Raw genomic sequence first — 20,158 nt, 5'->3', positions numbered from 1 at the left:
ATTCAACTATAATCCAGTAAATGCAAAACAACACAAGAAGACCAGCAAAGGCATTAGATGATTAAGTAGAGGAGAAGAAAGCAAGTTGTTGTGGGAGAAGGAGCTAATGGGATCCAGCTGGTAGTTAATGCATTCAGAATTGATCAGTCCTTAAAAACTGTGACTCTGTGTGTATTTCTCCAGGAGACGCTGAGCTGAAGGGTTCAGGCTTCTCCCACTCTGCCGGACTGGACGACATCGGAGAGGATGACATGGGCTCCAAAAAATCCGGAGGACGTAACGTCTCGATTGAAACGGCCAGTCTGGTGGTTTACGCCAAGTATGTGCTGAAGAGCATCTGCCAACAGGTGAGCGTTTCAAGCGGATCATATCCTCATCCTCCAGGGATTCTAGCATTTTTGAGTGACTTCCAAACCACTGGCTTATAAATGAGAAAATGCGTCACCTAAAGACTCTAAAAGTGATCAAAGATCAGCAGCACACTGTTCCCTTCAAGTTGAAAAATGTAACTCTTTTCTTCCCTTAAGATTTAATTCATCTGATTTTCTCTGTGGTTCAGGAGTGGGTTGGAGAGCGGTGTCTGAAGTCTCTGTCGGAGGACAGCAGTGCTCTGCAGGATCCAGTGCTGGTGAACATCCAAGCTCAGCGCTTACTGCAGCTCATCTGTTACCCACATAGACATCTGGACAGCGAGGAGGGCGAGAATCCTCAGAGACAGCGCATCAAACGCATCCTGCAGGTCACACGCTCTCACATGACCCCATCAGGCCTCTAACATTGGGATTTACGTTGTTGCTTTAGCAAAGTATCTAACATTGAATTAATTAGGCTGCCAAACTAAAATGACTGAGGAACCGATTTTTTAATTTAAATAGTAGGGATGCAACGAAATGAAAATTCTCAGCCAAATCCAAACAAAATGAAACAAATTTCCCCCCATGTAGGCCTATTTTGCCTTTTTTTTTGTTTACCATTGCATTAATTTAATTGCCTAATTGTGCTTTTTACTGTTGTTTTTTTTCGTGCTTTTCAAATAAACAAATCAATTACAAAACAACTATTTATGAAAATATTTACTTATTTTATTTACTGATTTTTTTTTTTTTTACATTCTAGCAGACATTGTACCAACAGAGCACTATTTAACTTAGTTAAGTTAGTAAAATATTATTTTTGGACATTTGAATCAGGCATGCATTTTTTACCGTACAAATAAAGGCAGCCTTGTTAAGCGGATATTTTTTTTACATTTAAAACATTAGAATAGATTACACTTCCCAATTTGAATACAATGTGTGAATGTTAGAATAAATGTATTATTGTCTTTTGTTTTATCTTATTTTACAGAATAACAGTAAAATTCCAATACTATCATTTATGAATGTTGATGGAGTTGCTGCTTTTTCTCTGATTTTATTTTGACAGAAACCCACAGGAAGATCTCAGTGCTTCTTTTTTTAGACAAACAGCATGCAAATTTTTTAATTATTCTCAATAAGAATTTGGGAAGATGTGTAGCACACATCACATTGTCACATGCCTTAAAAAAATTCTTAAAAATGTTACCGAACAATTAATGAATATCCAGTTCAGTTCAGTTGTGCGTGCATTAGAAAATATAACATTCTGCAGTTTATTTACTAATTATTTGAGGTAATTACACAATTTTAGTCATCATACATAACCTCTTCTCTCATCGGAGACGTGATGCAGCACTAAAAAATCTCTCTTGATGTCAGTGCTTTGTCTTTCTCTGATAGTTTTAAATACTTTCACACTGCCGACATGTTTGCTGCATTATTGCATGCCTCTGTTTGATTGCGTTAGTTATAATTTGCAACATATTATTCGGCCGAACACCGAAAGAGAGATATTTTTTGCTATTCTTGGCCGAATAATTTCGGTTGCTTAATATTCGATGCATCCCTAATAAATAGACAACGGTTTTATTCAGAGGTGTGTCTAACTGATTTATTAAAAAATGTATCACCTGAACGTATTTTAGAATTTTCGTCTTGTGTACATCTGAAATGTCTTTTAGAACCTTTTGCTAATTGTATACCTTTCATAATTTATTCAGAGATGGCCATGAAAAGAGCCTTGATGCTGGCATGGCATTAAAAAGTTAATATATTATTAAAATTAATTAGGCTTTCTATTCAAATGTGTCTCAGAGCAGCTCAGTTCACAATAAAGGCAGAAAACTCGGGTCTCTGCATGTGCTGTGATAATTTAATTTTATTATTATATTTAAGTGGTTTGGCTTCCTTAAAAATGCGAGAGAGAATGTGATGTGGACTGACACTGTCACAACAGAAAAATTGGTTTTTAGTCCACGTTAAAGCACTGTAAACAAACTGAAAAACGATTTTTCTAACGTTAAGATGATTTGGTGTCCACCCACCCACCAAAATATACTGAATATTTATACACATTCATCAAGGAGTGCTCTCGAAACCTGTTTGAAAACAGTCATTGATTTTGCAGATCCATTTGGTGATGCACTTGTGTACATGAAGGGTGTTTTAAACACAACTCTCTGCGATGGAAGAGCAACAGACGATGAACAAGAACTTAATTATTCATTTAGCGCCTTTTAGCCATTAATGACTTGTGCAGCTCATTATTCAGGATTGGTGTTCATCTTCATAGACGATTAACATCCAGCTGGGGCTCTTAAGCTCAGTTTGCTTTAAAAGCTTCCATATCCCGTCTGTTTTTCTGCTTACAGAACATGGACCAGTGGACAATGAGACAGTCCTCTCTCGAGCTGCAGCTCATGATCAAGCAAAGCTCGAATAACGTAAGAGTTATTCACCTCCTCCTTGATGATTTCTCGTCTTTTCTTTAAGGTTTGTACATCTGAACCAACTCTTTACAGGAGCTGTATTCTCTTCTGGAGAACATAGCCAAGGCCACCATCGAAGTTTTCCAGAAGTCTGCTGAGATGAACTCTAGTAACCCTTCCTGGAATGGCTCTGCGGTTTCCAGCAGCTCCGTCTCTAATACCAACAGTGCCAGCAAACTCAAACCTGTGCTCAGGTCGGTGACCCCAATCATTGCTTTGAGCTTTTATTTTCTTCCTGCTTGATGGACTGGCCTTCTCTTCTTCAAACAACACCTGTGTTCCTGTCAGTGTCTGAGAAGAGAGCGCTGCCCTGTGTGTTTCTCTCACACTGATGTTGTTGTTGTGTTTCCTCCAGTTCCTCCGAGCGTTCAGGGGTCTGGTTAGTGGCTCCTCTGATTGGGAAGCTGCCCACCTCGGTGCAGGGTCACGTGTTGAAGGCTGCGGGTGAAGAACTGGAGAAGGGACAGCACCTGGGTCCCTCCTCGAGGAAAGAAAGAGATCGGCAGAAACAAAAAAGGTACTCGGTTTTTAAGCTGCTGCAACATTTACACGATTGCATTTCTCCTGATGTCTAATGCCTCAAATGTACCTAAACATGTTGAAAAGCCTTGGATTGTAATGTATTGTAAATTTAGCATTTTTGCATTTTCTCTTCTCTTTCAGTATGTCTCTCCTGAGCCAGCAGCCCTTCCTCTCTCTGGTGCTGACGTGTCTCAAGGGACAAGACGAGCAGAGAGAGGGTCTCCTGACTTCCCTCTACAGCCAAGTCCAGCAGGTACATCATCAACACACACCGTGTCACTGTCAGATAAATGCATCTCATCTCTTTGGCCTGATGTGATGTATTCCTCTCCTGTCAGATTGTGACTAACTGGCGTGAGGACCAGTACCAGGACGACTGCAAGGCCAAGCAGATGATGCACGAGGCCTTGAAGCTGCGACTCAATCTGGTGCGCAACCGTTATCTCTTTCTCTCATTCATCATGTGCCTTCAGGCTGACTAATGAAGTACAGTCTCTGTGTTGATCTGCCTCTCATTAATCTCGTTTCCTTGTATTGTGTTTATAAGGTTAAACTCACCGAGATGTAGGGGTTGGGTATCGAAACTGGTTCCATTTCAGATATTTCAAAGAACCGAGTATTTGATAAGACGTGCATTTCGGTTCTGCTTAACGATTCCTGCATTCGGATTTTAATGATTTTTTTTTTTTTCAATTATTTAAGTGCAGGAACGGAAAGACCTTGTCCGTTCCCAAACCGTTCTGTGCATTTCCACTACAGAAAAAAAACTGACTTCTTTCATGTTTATTGACCAGTATGCAGCAAACTCCTTCAGTATAATATCATAAACACAGACGTGTTTGTCTTAAGTGAACGTGAACAGATGAGCAAGAAAACACACGTGTACAGTATCTTTATATCTGTGTGCGTTCGGTGTTAAAAAGACATCAGCTGCCTGTCAATAATGTTAATCGAAGAACAAAAGAAAATCATTCACTGATCTAGACTGAATATCTTTAATATCTTCAATAATCTAGATTTTATGAAAGAAAACTATGCAGTGATTTTACGCTTTTAATTACAGTATCTGTACCTGAAATTTGGTTCAGTTGTAATATGTGGTCGACCGATATTGTGTTTTTTTTGACTGCCGATATCTTGGAAAGCGGATATCGAGCCGATATAATTTTATTTATTTTAATTGATATTTCAGAAATTGTTAATCATTTGAAAATGGTTTAAAAAATAAATTTGTAAAATAAACATACTTTAGATGAAAAAACATATTTTCAACAAATGAATAAAATACATTTAAAGGAAGTAATCTGTAGCCAACAGGGTACTCCGTATTCTGGGAAGTTTGTGTGCATTGGTAATCATATTTTTTCAAATAAAGCCAACTAACTCATTTTACACACAGTGAAAATGACATGAATATGACAGCAGGCACATGCATAAAGCACAGCATAATTTGAAATCACAAATTTAATGTTTAAAGCATTCAATCTGCACCAAAAGTCATGCAGAGGACAAGCGATCATACTGGATACATGCACACTTCACAAGAACTCACAGCTCGATTCGACTAAATTTGCAAGGTTTGTGAAATTAAATGTTCATTAGTCATTAAAAGATTCATTTAAATTATGTAAATGCATATTTGCTTGATGTTGAAGGCAAACGAGAAAGTATTTTAATATGTATTAGACAGAACTGTTAACAACGACAACTAACAAAATAAAAGCGCCGTCAAAATAAAAGTCCCGCCTCAACACATCGACCAAACAGAAAAAAAAACGTATCAGCAAATGCCGATATAAAAAAAACGCTAAATATCGGCCGATATATCGGTTGATCACTAGTTATTTATTTATTTATGCGATTGCTAATTTATGTTTTATTCCTATTTACTTGTCTTTAACTCTTTAACATTTGAAATTTAGTTGTTTTTGCTGTAGTATTTTGTTAAAAGCATTGGCAAAAGTTCCTCTTGTGAGAGTTCTGTTGGTTTGCAAAAAGCTTTTTTTTTTATTATTATTATTATTTCTGGAATCTAAACTAGGAATTTATAAGAATCAGAAACAATACAATTCAAATGGTACCCAACCCTTCCAAGATGTGGTGAAACTGCACTGAGCTGATTTGTTGTTTGGTGTCTCGTGGTCTGTAGGTGGGAGGGATGTTTGATACGGTGCAGCGCAGCACACAGCAGACGACGGAGTGGGCGGTGCTTCTGCTGGACATCATCAGCAGCGGCACAGTGGACATGCAGTCTAACAAGTGAGATCCGACACAGTCTCTGATTAACCTGTGCCATACTCTCTTAATTTGAATGATGTTTGTTGTTTTCCTTTAGTGAGCTCTTCACGACGGTGTTAGACATGCTGAGCGTGTTGATTAATGGCACTCTGGCGGCTGACATGTCCAGCATCTCTCAGGGCAGCATGGAGGAGAATAAGAGGGCCTACATGAACCTGGTCAAGAAGCTCAGGGTGAGACTAAGCAATACTGACTCTGTTTAGAAAACCAGAATAGGCTTTACTTAGTCAAGTCAATAAGGAGCACAGAGAATTTGAAAGATGAGACTTTGATTTATTAAAGTGCAAAGCTTATTGTGAATATTGGGTGACTGGTGCGCTATAAATAACTAAAGGACATGAAGATGTGAAATATTATTTCCAATCATTTATATGTCTATAAAACAGCATCTAAACAGTCACCTAACTTTATTTATCTCAGTATAAGACAACAGTGTAACTTAAGTTAACGAGTATATTATGAGTTTCCTCAAAGTACTATGATTTTAATCTCATAATGCTATGATTTTAGTAATATTTTGACATTATTCTTAAAATGTTACAACTTTAATTTCACAATGCTTTGACATCATTCTCAAAACATTGACTTTTTTCTTAAATTATTACGCTATTCTCAAAATGACACGTCTGTTTTCTTAATTCTTTAAATTCATATTGCCATGACTTTCTTAAAGTATTAAGACCTTATTCTCTTACTTTAATCTCGTAATCTTTGATTTTTTATTTTGTATTATTGTTTATGTGGCACTAAAAAGCTGTTATATTATTCAGCAAAGCAAATAAGTATATTAAAATAATTTCTGAAGATCAAGTGACACTGAAGACTGGAGGAATGATGCTGACAATTTAGCTTTGCATCAGATTTAAGATATATTCATATAGAAAATGGTTATTTTGAATTGCAATTATATTTGACTTTTTACTGTATTTTTACTAAATGCATGTATTTTTACTAAACAAATGCGTGTATTTTTACTAAACAAATGCGTGTATTTTTACTAAACAAATGCGTGTATTTTTACTAAACAAATGCGTGTATTTTTACTAAAGAAATGCGTGTATTTTTACTAAACAAATGCGTGTATTTTTAAGAAATGCATGTATTTTTACTAAATAAATGCATGCATGTATGTTTACTAAATAAATGCGTGTATGTTTACTAAATAAACGCAGTCAAACGTGAGGATAAGAGAAGCATCTTCTAAAACAGCACAAAACCCCTCTGAACTTACAGCAACTGTAATAAGCAACATTTTATCAATGCATTAACTTTGCACAGGCAAGAGGCACTCACTATTCTTCTGGAAATGCTTTTCCTTCCAGAAAGAGCTCGGTGACCGTCAGTCCGAGAGCTTGGAGAAAGTGCGTCAATTGCTGCCTCTTCCCAAACAGACTCGTGATGTCATCACCTGTGAGCCCCAGGGGTCACTCATTGACACGAAGGGCAACAAAATAGCTGGATTCGAAAAAGAGGTATGTAGCACATCATAGGTGTGGTAGCGCTGCTCCACTTAAGGCCATTCGCTCACCTTTACACTGTGATTTCTCACACACAGGGTCTTCAGGTGTCGACTAAGCAGAAGATCTCTCCTTGGGACGTGTTCGAGGGTCTGAAGCACTCGGCTCCGCTGTCCTGGGGCTGGTTTGGGACCGTGCGGGTCGACCGCAAAGTCACCAAGTATGAGGAGCAGCAGCGGCTCCTGCTTTACCACACTCACATAAAGCCCAAACAGCGCAGTTACTATCTGGCACCCCTCAATCTGCCCCAAGAGGAGGAAGAGCCACCCACACCTGTGCCTCCTGAGCCGGACAAGAAGGTGGATCCTGGGAAGCCGGAGAAGAGCGTCTCTAATGTCGCACCTGACACCGCAAAGAAGAAAAAGAAAAAGAAACAGACATCTGCAAATAAACAAGAGGTACATATGATGGGAAATAATGCATTTCATGTAGATCCTTTAGAAGTATTTTTCTTTAGTCTTTCCCTGTTTGTGTTTATAAAAATGTAAAGAAATTCCCAGCCACAGCAGCATTTTTGATCATTTTCACAAAATGTTAATGTCCCTTAAAGTGTGTTATTGTATAAATATCTGAATGTGCAATATGTCACGAGAGAACCAGAACATCTGATTTTAAACAAACAAACAAAAATCATTGTAGCTTCATGCATTCTTTTTTTTTATCAGCAATGTGGGGAAGTTTTATATAAAGGGACATTTCAAAAAACAAGTTTTTGTAAAAGACTCAATCTGGATCAAAGTCGATAGCTTCCATCAAAATCCCCAAAACTTCACAGTCTTATACCACTTCCGGAGTCAGCATTTTACTTTAAGATTAGGGAGATTTGATATTTGTGACCCTGGAGCACAAAAGCAGTCTTAAGTCTCTGGGGTGTCTTTGTAGCAATAGCCAAAAAAACATTGCATGGGTCAAAATTATAGATTTTTCTTTTATGCCAAAAATCATAAGGATATGAAGTAAACATCATGTTCCATGAAGATATTTTGTAAATGTCGTACCGTAAATGTATCAAAACTTAATTTCTGATTAGTAATATGCATTGCAAAAAATTCATTTGGACAACTTTAAACGTGATTTTCTCAGTATTTAGATTTTTTTTGCACCCCCAAGAGTTAAAAAGTCTTATGTTTTCTGTAATTTCCTGTGGTTTAGGAGTACAAGCCGCACAACCCAGTCATGCAGTACATGCCGGGCATGGCTCCTGATCTGATGAACATGAGCCAGTCAAACATGCCTTTCCGAATGGGCTACCAGGCTCCAATGAACATATATGCCCAAAACCAGCCTCTGCCACCAGGTCAGTGCATGCCTTTTAACCTCTTCGACTGTTTAACCTCATAAAGCAGTTGTTTCAGTCATTTTAGCACCATGATATGCATGTTGGACATCATACATATATATATATTTAGTTGTCTTTTATGTTTTTTTCGTGTTCTCCACCTAAGGAGGCCCCGGTTTAGAGCCAACTTTCCGTCCCAGGGGTCCTATGGGCAAAATTCTTCAACGTCCCACCTACAGCATGACTAGCATGCAGGGTCCTGGCATGGTCAACATTACAGGAATGGACAAGCCGTTCCAGATGGGCTACAAGCCGTCTCCGAACATGCCTCAGGGGCAGATTCTCCGTCAGCAGCTACAGGTCAGACTGGTGAGTCTGGTTTTACTGATCAAGACCCCAGACCAAAAACACACATGGTTTTCCTTGTATGTTGTCTTATTAGTTATCTGCTTTGTCCTTCTAGTACATGTCCTGTAATTAGTGGTGATTGCTAAAGCAAGCATGTACTGCAGAGGGCCCCACACATTTTTAGGACTCATGACTTGACTTGAAGCAGTCTGACATCATACGTTACCATTTTTCAAGTCCAAATCTTGCTTCATATACCACAAGCCAACAACAAATGGTGATAAAATAACAAATCTTTTGTATCTCACAATTCACATTTTTTTCTCCCTCAGAATACGGGATAGAAATTGACTTTTTTCATCTTGCAATTGCAATTACAATTTTGACTTTTATAATTGTGATTCCAGTTATGAGGGAAAAAAACTAACTTATTTTAAGTTTGCATCTCACAATTCTGACTTTTTAAAACAGAATTGCAACTTTATAGCACTTTTTTGGAAAAATTTTTAAAAAAATGGGTCGCACCTACAGTAAAGTTTGAAAACCACTGATGTAGACCATCAAGGAGATCAATGAGCAAGCAACATCTGTGTTTTTTTGTTTATGTTTTGTCTCCTAGTGGTTTGTGAATGTTTAATTCAGAACTGTTGGATGAACATTTTCAAGAAATGGAAGGCATTTATGTTTTTTAACGCTCTGTTTGCACTTATCTAGAATCATAATCATTTACTTGGACAGCAGATTAGACAGGTGGCACCTAATCAACAGTATCCATCGATGCAGCCCACACAGGCAAGTATAGACAAATTTGCAGTGTTGATATGTTCAGCATTCACTGAAACCCGGAGATAACGGCCCATATCTCTCTAATCAAAATCTTTCCCAGGGTTACACCACGTACGGCTCACAATTGGGGATGCCGCCGCACCCCTCCCAGCCCGGGGGAATAGTTTCTTCCTCGTACGGTAACCCGGGCTTCCAGGGACATCCTGGCACAAACCCAGCCATGGTGGACTCTCTCAGGCAAATGCAGCAGAGGCCTAGTGGCTACGTGCATCAACAGGCTCCTGCAGGATACGCACACACAATGCAGAACACGCAAAGGTCAGTCACAGACAAAACTGCCTGCCGCTCCAAAAGTGCCTCCTGCTGGCAAAACCCTACTTTGAAGTCAGCTCAACTTTCACCATCTGTTACAGGTTTTCCCATCAGTCCATGCAGCAGACGCCAATGATGCAGAGCCTGGCTCAAGGTCACATGGGACCACAGGGCATGCACCCCAACATGAGGCCCAATCAGATGATGGAGCAGCAGCAGCAACAGCAACAACAACAACAAGCCCAGCAGCAGCAGCAACAGCAGCTGATCAGACAGCATCCAGTTCATCGAGTACGTACACCACACACCCCAATGCATTGTGGTAGAGATGGACGATTAATCCAAAAGAAATCGAAACTTTTGGCATGGCATTATTCATTTTTATTCATTTCATAATTATTTACTTAATTATTATCACTCTTAATAGTTGAGTATTTACAGTGTGAACCTGAAAAAAATAATAATAATAATCGTAATCGAGGTGATGTGTTCAATCAATCAAGGTTTTGATTTTAGATTTATATCGCCAAGCCATAAATTTTGGAATACTGCACATTTCACATAATGCCTAGATTTCAATGATTCACCTGTAATGTTATTGTATTTGTCTTGCAGCAGCAGGTGCAGCAGCAGGTGCAACAGCAGCAGGTTCAGCAACAAGTGCAACAGCAGCAGCAGCATCAACAGCAGCAGCAGCAGCAGCAGCAGGTTCAACAGCATCAACAGCAGCAGCAGCAGGTTCAGCAGCAGCAGGTTCAACAGCAGCAGGTGGCAGCAGCCCAGCCTCCCGCTCAGGCCCTGGGGATGCAGCCCATGGTGAGATTACGTACTTTTAAAATGCACCATGTACTGAAACACAAATGGGTGAGGAGATGAGTAAATGGAAGCCATTGGAAGCAAGCAGAGTGCAGCTGTTTCTGAAACACACTGTGTTATCTGTTAAAAACTAAGCTCAGAATTGATTCAAGAGAGAATCGCCATGCATTTAGAAAATCTCTGAATTGATGCATAATCATTTTTCAAATCGCGATGCATTGATTCACTGTCACAGCCCTAGTACATAGACATTACACAACAGTTCTAAAGGCTTCTGTGGCTTTCTGTACATTCTGAATATTTTCTTCTGTATTTTGTCTCAGTTCCCTCGGCAAGGCATGCAGCAGACCCAGCAGCAGCAGCAGACCGCAGCACTGGTCAGACAGCTCCAGCAGCAGCTCTCAAGTATGCTTCAATATTTACATTACTCTGTTTCAAACCTCCAACAGTTTTCAAATGCTCATGACAGGACATTGGACCATATTAACATGAATCCTTATTTCTTGCGGGTCTGTCCCCTTATAGTCTACTAAATGTTAGTCAATTTTGGCTTATCATTTGTTAGTGAAATTTCTTAGTAGTTTGTCATTTGAAATTTGTTTTTCCTGGTAATCAAATGAAGGCATAAATTAATTCAGTTCTTCTTGTAATCCAATGAAAATTACACCCTTACATTTTTTGGCAAACAACGTGGTGCACAACAGGTGTGCTGTTAAAATTGTGTGTATATACAGGTGCATCTCAAAAAATTTGAATGTTGTGGAAAAGTTCATTTATTTCAGTAATTCAACTCAAATTGTGAAACTCGTCTTTTAAATAAATTCTATGCACACAGACTGAAGTAGATGAAGTCTTTGGTTCTTTTAATTGTGATGATTTTGGCTCACATTTAACTAAAACCCACCAATTCACTTCCTCAACAAATTTGAATATTTTGACAAGCCAATCAGCTCATCAACTCAAAACACATGCAAAGTTTTCCTGAGCCTTCAAAGTGGTCTTCTGCTGACCCACTTTTTGAAGATGCTGATTTCATTTTCCAGCAGGATTTGGCACCTGCCCACAGGTATTACAGGTACGTTAAAGTTGGTTAAATGACCATGGTGTTGGTGTGCTTGACTGGCCAGCAAACTCACCAGACCTGAACCCCAGAGAGAATCTATGGGCTATTGTCAAGAGGAAGATGAGAAATAAGAGACCAAACAATGCAGATGAGCTAAGGGCCCTTCCAGACCACCTCCGCAGTGTCACAAACTGATCACCTCCATGCCACGCCGAATTGAGAGAGTAATTAAAGCAAAAGGAGCCCCTACCAAGTATTGAGTTCATGTACAGTAAATGAACATACTTTCCAGAAGGCCATCAATTTTTTTTTCTTGGTCTTATGAAGTATTCTGATTTGTTGAGATGATGAATTGGTGGGTTTTTGTTAAATGTGTGCCAAAATCATCACAATTAAAAGAACTAAAGACTTAAATTACTTCAGTCTTTGTGCTTTGAATTTATTTAATACACGAGTTTCACAATTTCCACGACATTCTAATTTCTTGAGATGCACCTGTACTTCTTTAAAAAAAAATGTTTAATATCCATTTTACTAGTAGTAGTAGTATTAAGAAATACATTGTTGTTCAAAAGTTATATATTTCTGTCACAGTTTCATCAAGTTAAACTTAACTTTTATTATGACGAGTTGCTGAGAGGACCTTTTAAGTTTGTGTGAGTATATGACATGAAATTGAACTATCAAATGCTTATGAAGTGATTCTCAGAGCAGCTCTGGAGTTGACGTATGTTTATATATATTAATGTTTTGGGAATACTGTGGCTTAATTTGCTCAGAGACATGCAGAACTTGCAGGATTTATATTTTTAAAAAAATTGGAATTTAATGTGCAGACTCCTGATTCATTTTATTCCATTCAAAAATTTTCCAATTTTGACATTACATATATAGAAAAATCTGTTCTCATGACTGGATTTTGCAATTCGGTGCATTGTGGAAATAAAATTCATAAAAATATGCAACTAGTAGTCATTTAATCCACCAGTAGAGTCGACTAGGAAAACCCCAGCGTTTTATTTAAATTCATGCTTTTTAGATTTAATTGTTTTCATTCTTAGTGCTGTTCTTGACCAATGCAAAGAAAGTAAAAATGTGTCGTTTTCTTTATTGAAATGGCGTTTTTGTTTCTCTAGGTACTCAACCGGGACAGAACACCAACTCCTATTTCTGAGAGCGTCTGAATGCATTTCACCAGTGATGAAGACTAGTTTAGTCCATGTTAGAGGATTCTCTCCGAGTCTGAAGTAGAGTTGTTGTTTTCTGAAAGGATTCATTCCGGGGTGAACCATGGAAAAGTTTATGATGTAAAAAAAAAAAAGTAAAGGAGAGTATAAGAATATTGCAACCTTGTTTATTTTATTTCGATTTGTACATTTTTCAGTTTTCGTGTGTTTCTAATTAAAGAAATCATGTCAGTTTGTTGTGCATTGTAGAGCGTGTGACCTTAAATCACTGTCTGCTTCGATTTCTGTGCAACCACAACACCATTATTATATTTTACTGCATTAAATCATGGTAAGGTTCAAGAATTCATTACGATTTTGACTCGTCTCTATCTCAAACCATCCACACTGAATTTCTCAATGGCATCCAATGGGTTAATCACGTTCCTGAGACTCTTGGACATCTTATCCTTCACTGTACGGTGAGAGTGAACATATATAAAGTCTGATAGACAGAACATGTAACTGTCATCAACAATCATCCTCATGCAAGGGACCCTCAGGTTAGCAGCTATCTAAACAGTTAAAGTATAAGACCCTCATCGTTTTAAATTTAAAATCTGATGCTATGTATCATACCAATGTTAAATATTATTTGGAAAATATTTAGTTTCTGTTTTTCTTTTTTAACTCACTTCAGTACCACACTGTTAGTATATATATATATATATATATCATTTTTTTTTTAAAGTTTTTTCTTTTCTTGTATACTTTAGACTCATTTAATAATCTAATCATTTAAAAATTTTATACAGAATTTTTGTATCAGCTTTTTATAGTTCACTTATATTTTAGTCTATTTTATATAGGTTTACTAATATATATTTGAATTTATATATATTATATTATATATATTATTTCTTAATCATTTATTTTAATCAAAACGTGTATAACCTAGCCTTATTTTTCATTTATTTTAATCAAATTTTTAGTGTACTCCTATATTTAACTTAATCTGTATTTTATTTATATCTAATTTCTTTTACTAAAACTAATTATTTAAATAAATATATAATTATTTTTTAATTTATTATTTGTTTATTTTTGCTTAAACTTTATAAAGTTTATGAGTACAGAAGCGAAATGAAATTGAGCAGAAGTAGGAAGTCTGACATAGTCAGGCTAATTATTTACAGGCTATTAACAAAAATCTGTCTCTAAACCTCTTTTCTCTTTATTAAAAGTTGATCAAGACAAATACATAATAGAATCAAATGTTTTGCAAATCAAAGGCCTGATCTCAAATGATTCGCGAAACGCGCTTCGGAGTCCCGATCTGAATCAAATGTTCTGAATCAAATGTTTTGCGAACTCCGAAGCCCAGATCAAATGATTCGCGAAACGTGATTCGGAGTCGCGATCTGAATCAAATGTTTTGCGAACTCCAAAGCCCCGATCAAATGATTCGCGAAACGTGATTCGGAGTCGCGATCTGAATCAAATGTTTTGCGAACTCCGAAGCCCAGATCAAATGATTCGCGAAACGTGATTCGGAGTCCCGATCTGAATCAAACCTGAATCAAATGTTTTGCGAACTCCAAAGCCCCGATCAAATGATTCGCGAAACGTGATTCGGAGTCGCGATCTGAATCAAATGTTTTGCGAACTCCGAAGCCCAGATCAAATGATTCGCGAAACGTGATTCGGAGTCCCGATCTGAATCAAACCTGAATCAAATGTTTTGCGAACTCCGAAGCCCTGATCAAATTATTTGTGAAACGCGCTTCGGAGTCCCGATCTGAATCAAACCTGAATCAAATGTTCTGAATCAAACCTGAATCAAATGTTCTGAATCAAATGTTTTGCGAACTCCGAAGCCCAGATCAAATGATTCGCGAAACGTGATTCGGAGTCGCGATCTGAATCAAATGTTTTGCGAACTCCGAAGCCTGATTTGCAAAACACGCTTCGGAGTCCCGATCTGAATCAAATGCGAACTCGCTCTGATGCCTCAGATTGTGGTAATTTTGAAGATCATGACTTATATGTACTCTTCCTCTCCCTGCAGTTTGGTAATATCAAGATTCAATCGATCAAATGATTCCCGAAACGCACTTCGGAGTCCCGATTTGAATCAAATGTTTTGCGAACTCGCTCTGAATCTCAAGTTATTTTCCAGTGAAAGCCTTATAGCGTTCATTCGCTTGCCGAAACATGGCGGAGACCAAAAGTATTCAGATGTGTGCCTTTGTGTTCTAATAAAAATAAAGCATTGAAAAAAAACATTATTTATCATTTCGTAGTTTTCCCACCAACGAAAAAAAAAAAAAGCGTTGACATTGGGCTATAAGGCAAAGGAGGAGGCGACAATTACTGTGAGGAAAGGTACTTTAGTGTGTGCTATTCACGGAGGATGAGGTCTGTGTCCAACCGGAGTACGGCCGATCTCGTACCGTGGGCTGTGCCTTCCAGGTTTGCGTGGAAAAGTTGCGGAGACGTTAAATCACGCGTCAAAACGGGATGTTTGTGGTGCATAGCAGTAAATGTCGAGATGGTGCTGGAGCACGATTACAACAGCCGTCCAGTCCCAGGTGAGTGTAATGTGTTAACTAAAACAATAACTTATTAAAAGCTTACCGGCAACTATAGACATTAATCAAATATAGTATGTTTTATTTGTATTGTTAGATGTAACGTTATATATTTAATGTAGCACATGGTAGCAGTTATGCTAACAGTCGAGCAGGTTAGTGAAACGGTGTTTTTATACTTTTGCCATCACCCTTTTATACTGGTCTCTTTCTGGCTGAAGTCACACAAAATTAACAAAGACATTTAAAGTTATCAATAAAATCCACAACAATGTAGGAAATACGAGCAGTTGAACAAACATCTGTTGTACAAGCAGAATTAAAATTATTTTATAATAGTTTGTAGGTTTTACTTTGTTGTTTTTATTAAAGTGTTATGTTTAACACAAACTAATACATGTATTGTTGTTTGCTTTATGTTAATTAAGTGCTCTTGCTTAGGCATGGGAAAAATAAAGGAGCTGGAAGAAACACCTGCTAGTGACATCAGCATCATCTACTCAATTCAATTCAAGTTTATTTCTATAGCGCTTTTTACAATACAAATCAACTTTACAGAAAATTATGTTTCTACAATAGTTAGTAGTAGCTTATGTTGGTGACTGTCAGTTTGTGCACGTTTGACAGGGTTTTTAGAAAAATTAATACAAGACGTAGTCAGCCAGACGATGAACATTATTAATATTATTAATTAATAATTATTATATGATGCAGTCACACTTGTAGCAATATTTGTTAGTTCTGTTGTTGATTCAGGGTTAGCATCATCTGGGGTCCTCTGAGGGTCAGCATCATCTCTTCTCAGGTGTTCTGGATCCAGACTGGAGCTTGTGAAAATCCTAGTTACTACGGGATGAAGATCCCGTGGCAAAACATAGAAACAAAATAGAGACATCATTGACATGCTGCTGATCCAACAAAGTAAAATTAGTTTAACCCAAGCTAATGAATAAGAATGCACATTTGATCAGATGCAACTAGACTCACAATTTAAGAGATACATTATTCGAATGCTTGGCGAAAGAGATGCGTTACTCATCTGCTAGTGACATCATGCTCCTCCTCACCTGCTAGTGACATCATCATCATCTACACACCTGCTAGTGACATCATGCTCCTCATCTGCTAGTGACATCAGCATCATCTACACACCTGCTAGTGACATCAGCATCATCTACACACCTGCTAGTGACATCATGCTCCTCATCTGCTAGTGACACCATTCTTCTCTTCACCTGCTAGTGACATCAGCATCATCTACACACCTGCTAGTGACATCATGCTCCTCATCTGCTAGTGACATCAGCATCATCTACACACCTGCTAGTGACATCATGCTCCTCATCTGCTAGTGACATCAGCATCATCTACACACCTGCTAGTGACATCATGCTCCTCATCTGCTAGTGACATCGGCATCATCTACACACCTGCTAGTGACATCAGCATCATCTACTCACCTGCTAGTGACATCATGCTCCTCATCTGCTAGTGACATCAGCATCATCTACACACCTGCTAGTGACATCATGCTCCTCATCTGCTAGTGACATCGGCATCATCTACACACCTGCTAGTGACATCAGCATCATCTACTCACCTGCTAGTGACATCATGCTCCTCATCTGCTAGTGACATCAGCATCATCTACACACCTGCTAGTGACATCAGCATCATCTACACACCTGCTAGTGACATCATGCTCCTCCTCACCTGCTAGTGACATCATGCTCCTCCTCACCTGCTAGTGACATCAGCATCATCTACACACATGCTAGTGACATCAGCATCATCTACACACCTGCTAGTGACATCATGCTCCTCACCTGCTAGTGACATCAGCATCATCTACACACCTGCTAGTGACATCATGCTCCTCCTCACCTGCTAGTGACACCATGCTTCTCTTCACCTGCTAGTAACTTGTCTGCTTTGTGATAAGCACATTTTGCTATCTTCTAGTAAGTTTAAGCTTTTGTTACCTTCTCAGCCAGGGTTTTAACCAACATTATACATATAATCTTTCACATACTTCTCAGTGTGCTTTTTTTTTTTTTTTTTTTTTTTTTTGCTGAATTTAATGCTTAGATTTTAGGGGGAAAATTTAAGTCAGAAATTTTTTACTTTACCTTTACTTATGATCTGCAATATCGTTTCAGATTCTGAACACATCAGAAATCACCAACCCCTCCTGACATATCTTTCCAGTTTGGGGTAGGTATGTGGCAACAATATAACATAAATAACAATAAAATATAATTAATTGAAGCATGACTTATTGGGGTAACTGTTTTTTCTTGTAATAGAACACTATAGAACTACATTCACTATAGAACAGGAACATCATTTGTTGGTAAATTCTTCATGCCCATTTTCTCCCTAGCAAAAAAATTAATGTATATGCCAAAGTAGAATTCATCAACTTTAGCTGTGATCTCTGTGATCAGCTCATCATCTCTCCATACCCTCTCCACATGGAAGTCACCTCTTGTACTTGTCACAAGATCACACCAGGTTAACTAAGCCCGTAACCATCAGCTGACCGTGGAATGACAATTGTGTGTTTCTTTCTCAGTTTTGCATGGTTCCCAATAAACTCAACGTGGGATGCCTCTCCGATTTCTTTCACATCAGGGCACTTAACCTCTACCAGGCCACAGAGAGGTTCTTCATTTGGGTCCACCACTTTGCCATCTGCACCAAGGTGTGGAGCATCAGGGTGGATGATGAGACCAGATGGAAGAACGTTAACGTCAAATGTCTCCTCATAGCTGTGAAGAACCTCTGGCTCAAGTTTTAATCCTCTACACATCGCTCTCTAGAGACCCCGACAGATGTTTACACATACTGTTTAATGCAAGATATAAATGCATTTAACCTGCAATTACAAATGCATAATATTTTGATGTTTTAATCCCAAAATGTTGAATACTGATATTTGCAATGATAAAAGAAAGTGCTTTAAGAGGTGAAATTAAAAACTCCAATATCTAGACAATCATGAATTGTAACATCACTTCCTTTAATGTTTTTACTTTACAGTTGATATGGAATTTGTTTAAATGTTAAATTTTTTTAAAAAAAGTATTACATGTTTAAATGAAATGCTTATACAAAATAAATACGTAGTTAACTTTAAAGTATATCTACATTTCTTGCTTTCATACATGGTCATATGAAAAATTTGCCGTACTTAAGTGGCAGATTTCTGCCATTTACTGGAAACCATTTAAAATTACAAATTTAAACAAAAGCACTATATGAACATTCTGAGTGATTTTATTACACTAATATACAATCAGACATCCCAATTTCTGTTTTGGTAAAGTCATTAAGTGTCATGTCATTTAGATGAATTAGAATTTAATTTAGGGTCCTGAAATACCCTGAACACTGCACAGAGGTTAAGATGACCATTGCTACATAAAATAAAGATTGAAAGTCATCCTATTTTGTTTTAATTTTCCCTTACTAAATAATAAGAAACGCGATTCGGAGTCCCGATCTGAATCAAATATTTTGCGAACTCCGAAGCCCCGATCAAACGATTCGCGAAACGCGATTCGGAGTCCCGATCTGAATCTTTGCGAACTCGCTCCGAAGCCCCAATCAAATGATTCGCGAAACGTGCTTCGGAGTCCCGATCTGAATCAAATGTTTTGCGAACTCCGAAGCCCCGATCAAATGATTCGCGAAACGTGCTTCGGAGTCCCGATCTGAATCAAATGTTTTGCGAACTCCGAAGCCCCGATCAAACGATTCGCGAAATGCGATTCGGAGTCCCGATCTGAATCAAATATTTTGCGAACTTGCTCCCATGCCTCAGATTGTGGTTAATCTTGCAGATCATGACTACTCTTCCTCTCCCTGCAGTTTGGTAATATAAAGATTCCTCTTTTGAACTCCCACCTCTTCTGTGGGTTTTATTGTTCTGATGAGATGAAACAGCTATGGAAACAGCGTGGCTCCCAGACGCGCGCGAGAGAACATCCGGGACAGCGCTGTCATACCTGCGTTCACCTAAAAGAAAAGGTCCAACAAATATTCCCAACTTTGCAATTAATTGCACTTAAATTGCATTTAACATGCACAAATTGACCTTATTTCTTAAAGCAGGCAAATCCCAACTGTTTTAGTCATTGAAACCTTTTTCGCCTATGTATTTACATGAAGTACCTCTGAGATTTTAATATTAAGATTAATAGGCTATTTTTATTACTAGCCTATGCCATTTGCATGATCATTGTTCTCTGAGATTTGTTAATGGTCACATGACATGCGGGTAAACAAATAAAATATTTCAATTTTTAGGAAGTGTTTTACTTTGATGTTATTTAAAAATGACATATTACATTTATTATTAATTAATTATTAACTTTCAATTAAACTCACAAACCTCAGTTTTGGAAACCTTGACCTAATGCACTTCATATTTTTAATGCATACAAAGAAAGGTATATATCTTTCGCTCTGTATTTTTATATCGGTGTGGTGCAAGATTACTCTGTTTAAATCAAACGATTAAGTCAAAAGTAATATATATATATTATCTAAAATGTGTAATGTAATTGATTATGTTAACTACAATTTCTATAATGTCAATAATAAAATA

At 37.8% G+C, this 20,158-nt stretch overlaps 1 protein-coding gene across 6 annotated transcripts in view; it reads left to right on the top strand.

The window, feature by feature from the left end:
* med12 (mediator complex subunit 12) overlaps positions 1–13,325 on the top strand; it is a 36,499-nt gene extending 23,174 nt beyond the window's left edge. For 2 of the 6 annotated variants that reach the window (XM_026281211.1, XM_026281213.1), the window contains exons 26-44: positions 184–347; positions 560–739; positions 2,732–2,803; positions 2,882–3,042; positions 3,204–3,365; positions 3,512–3,623; positions 3,709–3,798; positions 5,520–5,629; positions 5,706–5,841; positions 6,991–7,140; positions 7,224–7,583; positions 8,338–8,482; positions 8,631–8,824; positions 9,527–9,604; positions 9,699–9,916; positions 10,012–10,201; positions 10,526–10,726; positions 11,050–11,131; positions 12,926–13,325. In XM_026281211.1, the coding sequence (XP_026136996.1) occupies positions 184–347; positions 560–739; positions 2,732–2,803; positions 2,882–3,042; positions 3,204–3,365; positions 3,512–3,623; positions 3,709–3,798; positions 5,520–5,629; positions 5,706–5,841; positions 6,991–7,140; positions 7,224–7,583; positions 8,338–8,482; positions 8,631–8,824; positions 9,527–9,604; positions 9,699–9,916; positions 10,012–10,201; positions 10,526–10,726; positions 11,050–11,131; positions 12,926–12,963 (2,843 nt within the window). In that variant the 3' untranslated portion in view covers positions 12,964–13,325. Of the gene's footprint in view, positions 1–183; positions 348–559; positions 740–2,731; positions 2,804–2,881; positions 3,043–3,203; positions 3,366–3,511; positions 3,624–3,708; positions 3,799–5,519; positions 5,630–5,705; positions 5,842–6,990; positions 7,141–7,223; positions 7,584–8,337; positions 8,483–8,630; positions 8,834–9,526; positions 9,605–9,698; positions 9,917–10,011; positions 10,202–10,525; positions 10,727–11,049; positions 11,132–12,925 lie in introns of all 6 variants that reach the window. The other 4 variants (XM_026281209.1, XM_026281207.1, XM_026281210.1 and 1 more) reach the window with 3 other exon arrangements.
* Positions 13,326–20,158: the final 6,833 nt, after the last annotated feature.

This window comes from Carassius auratus, chromosome 14, assembly GCF_003368295.1.
Source record: "Carassius auratus strain Wakin chromosome 14, ASM336829v1, whole genome shotgun sequence".
Lineage (NCBI taxonomy): Eukaryota > Metazoa > Chordata > Actinopteri > Cypriniformes > Cyprinidae > Carassius > Carassius auratus.
The sequence above is the reverse complement of the archived record's forward strand: the minus strand, read 5'-3'. Positions and strand labels throughout refer to the sequence as shown.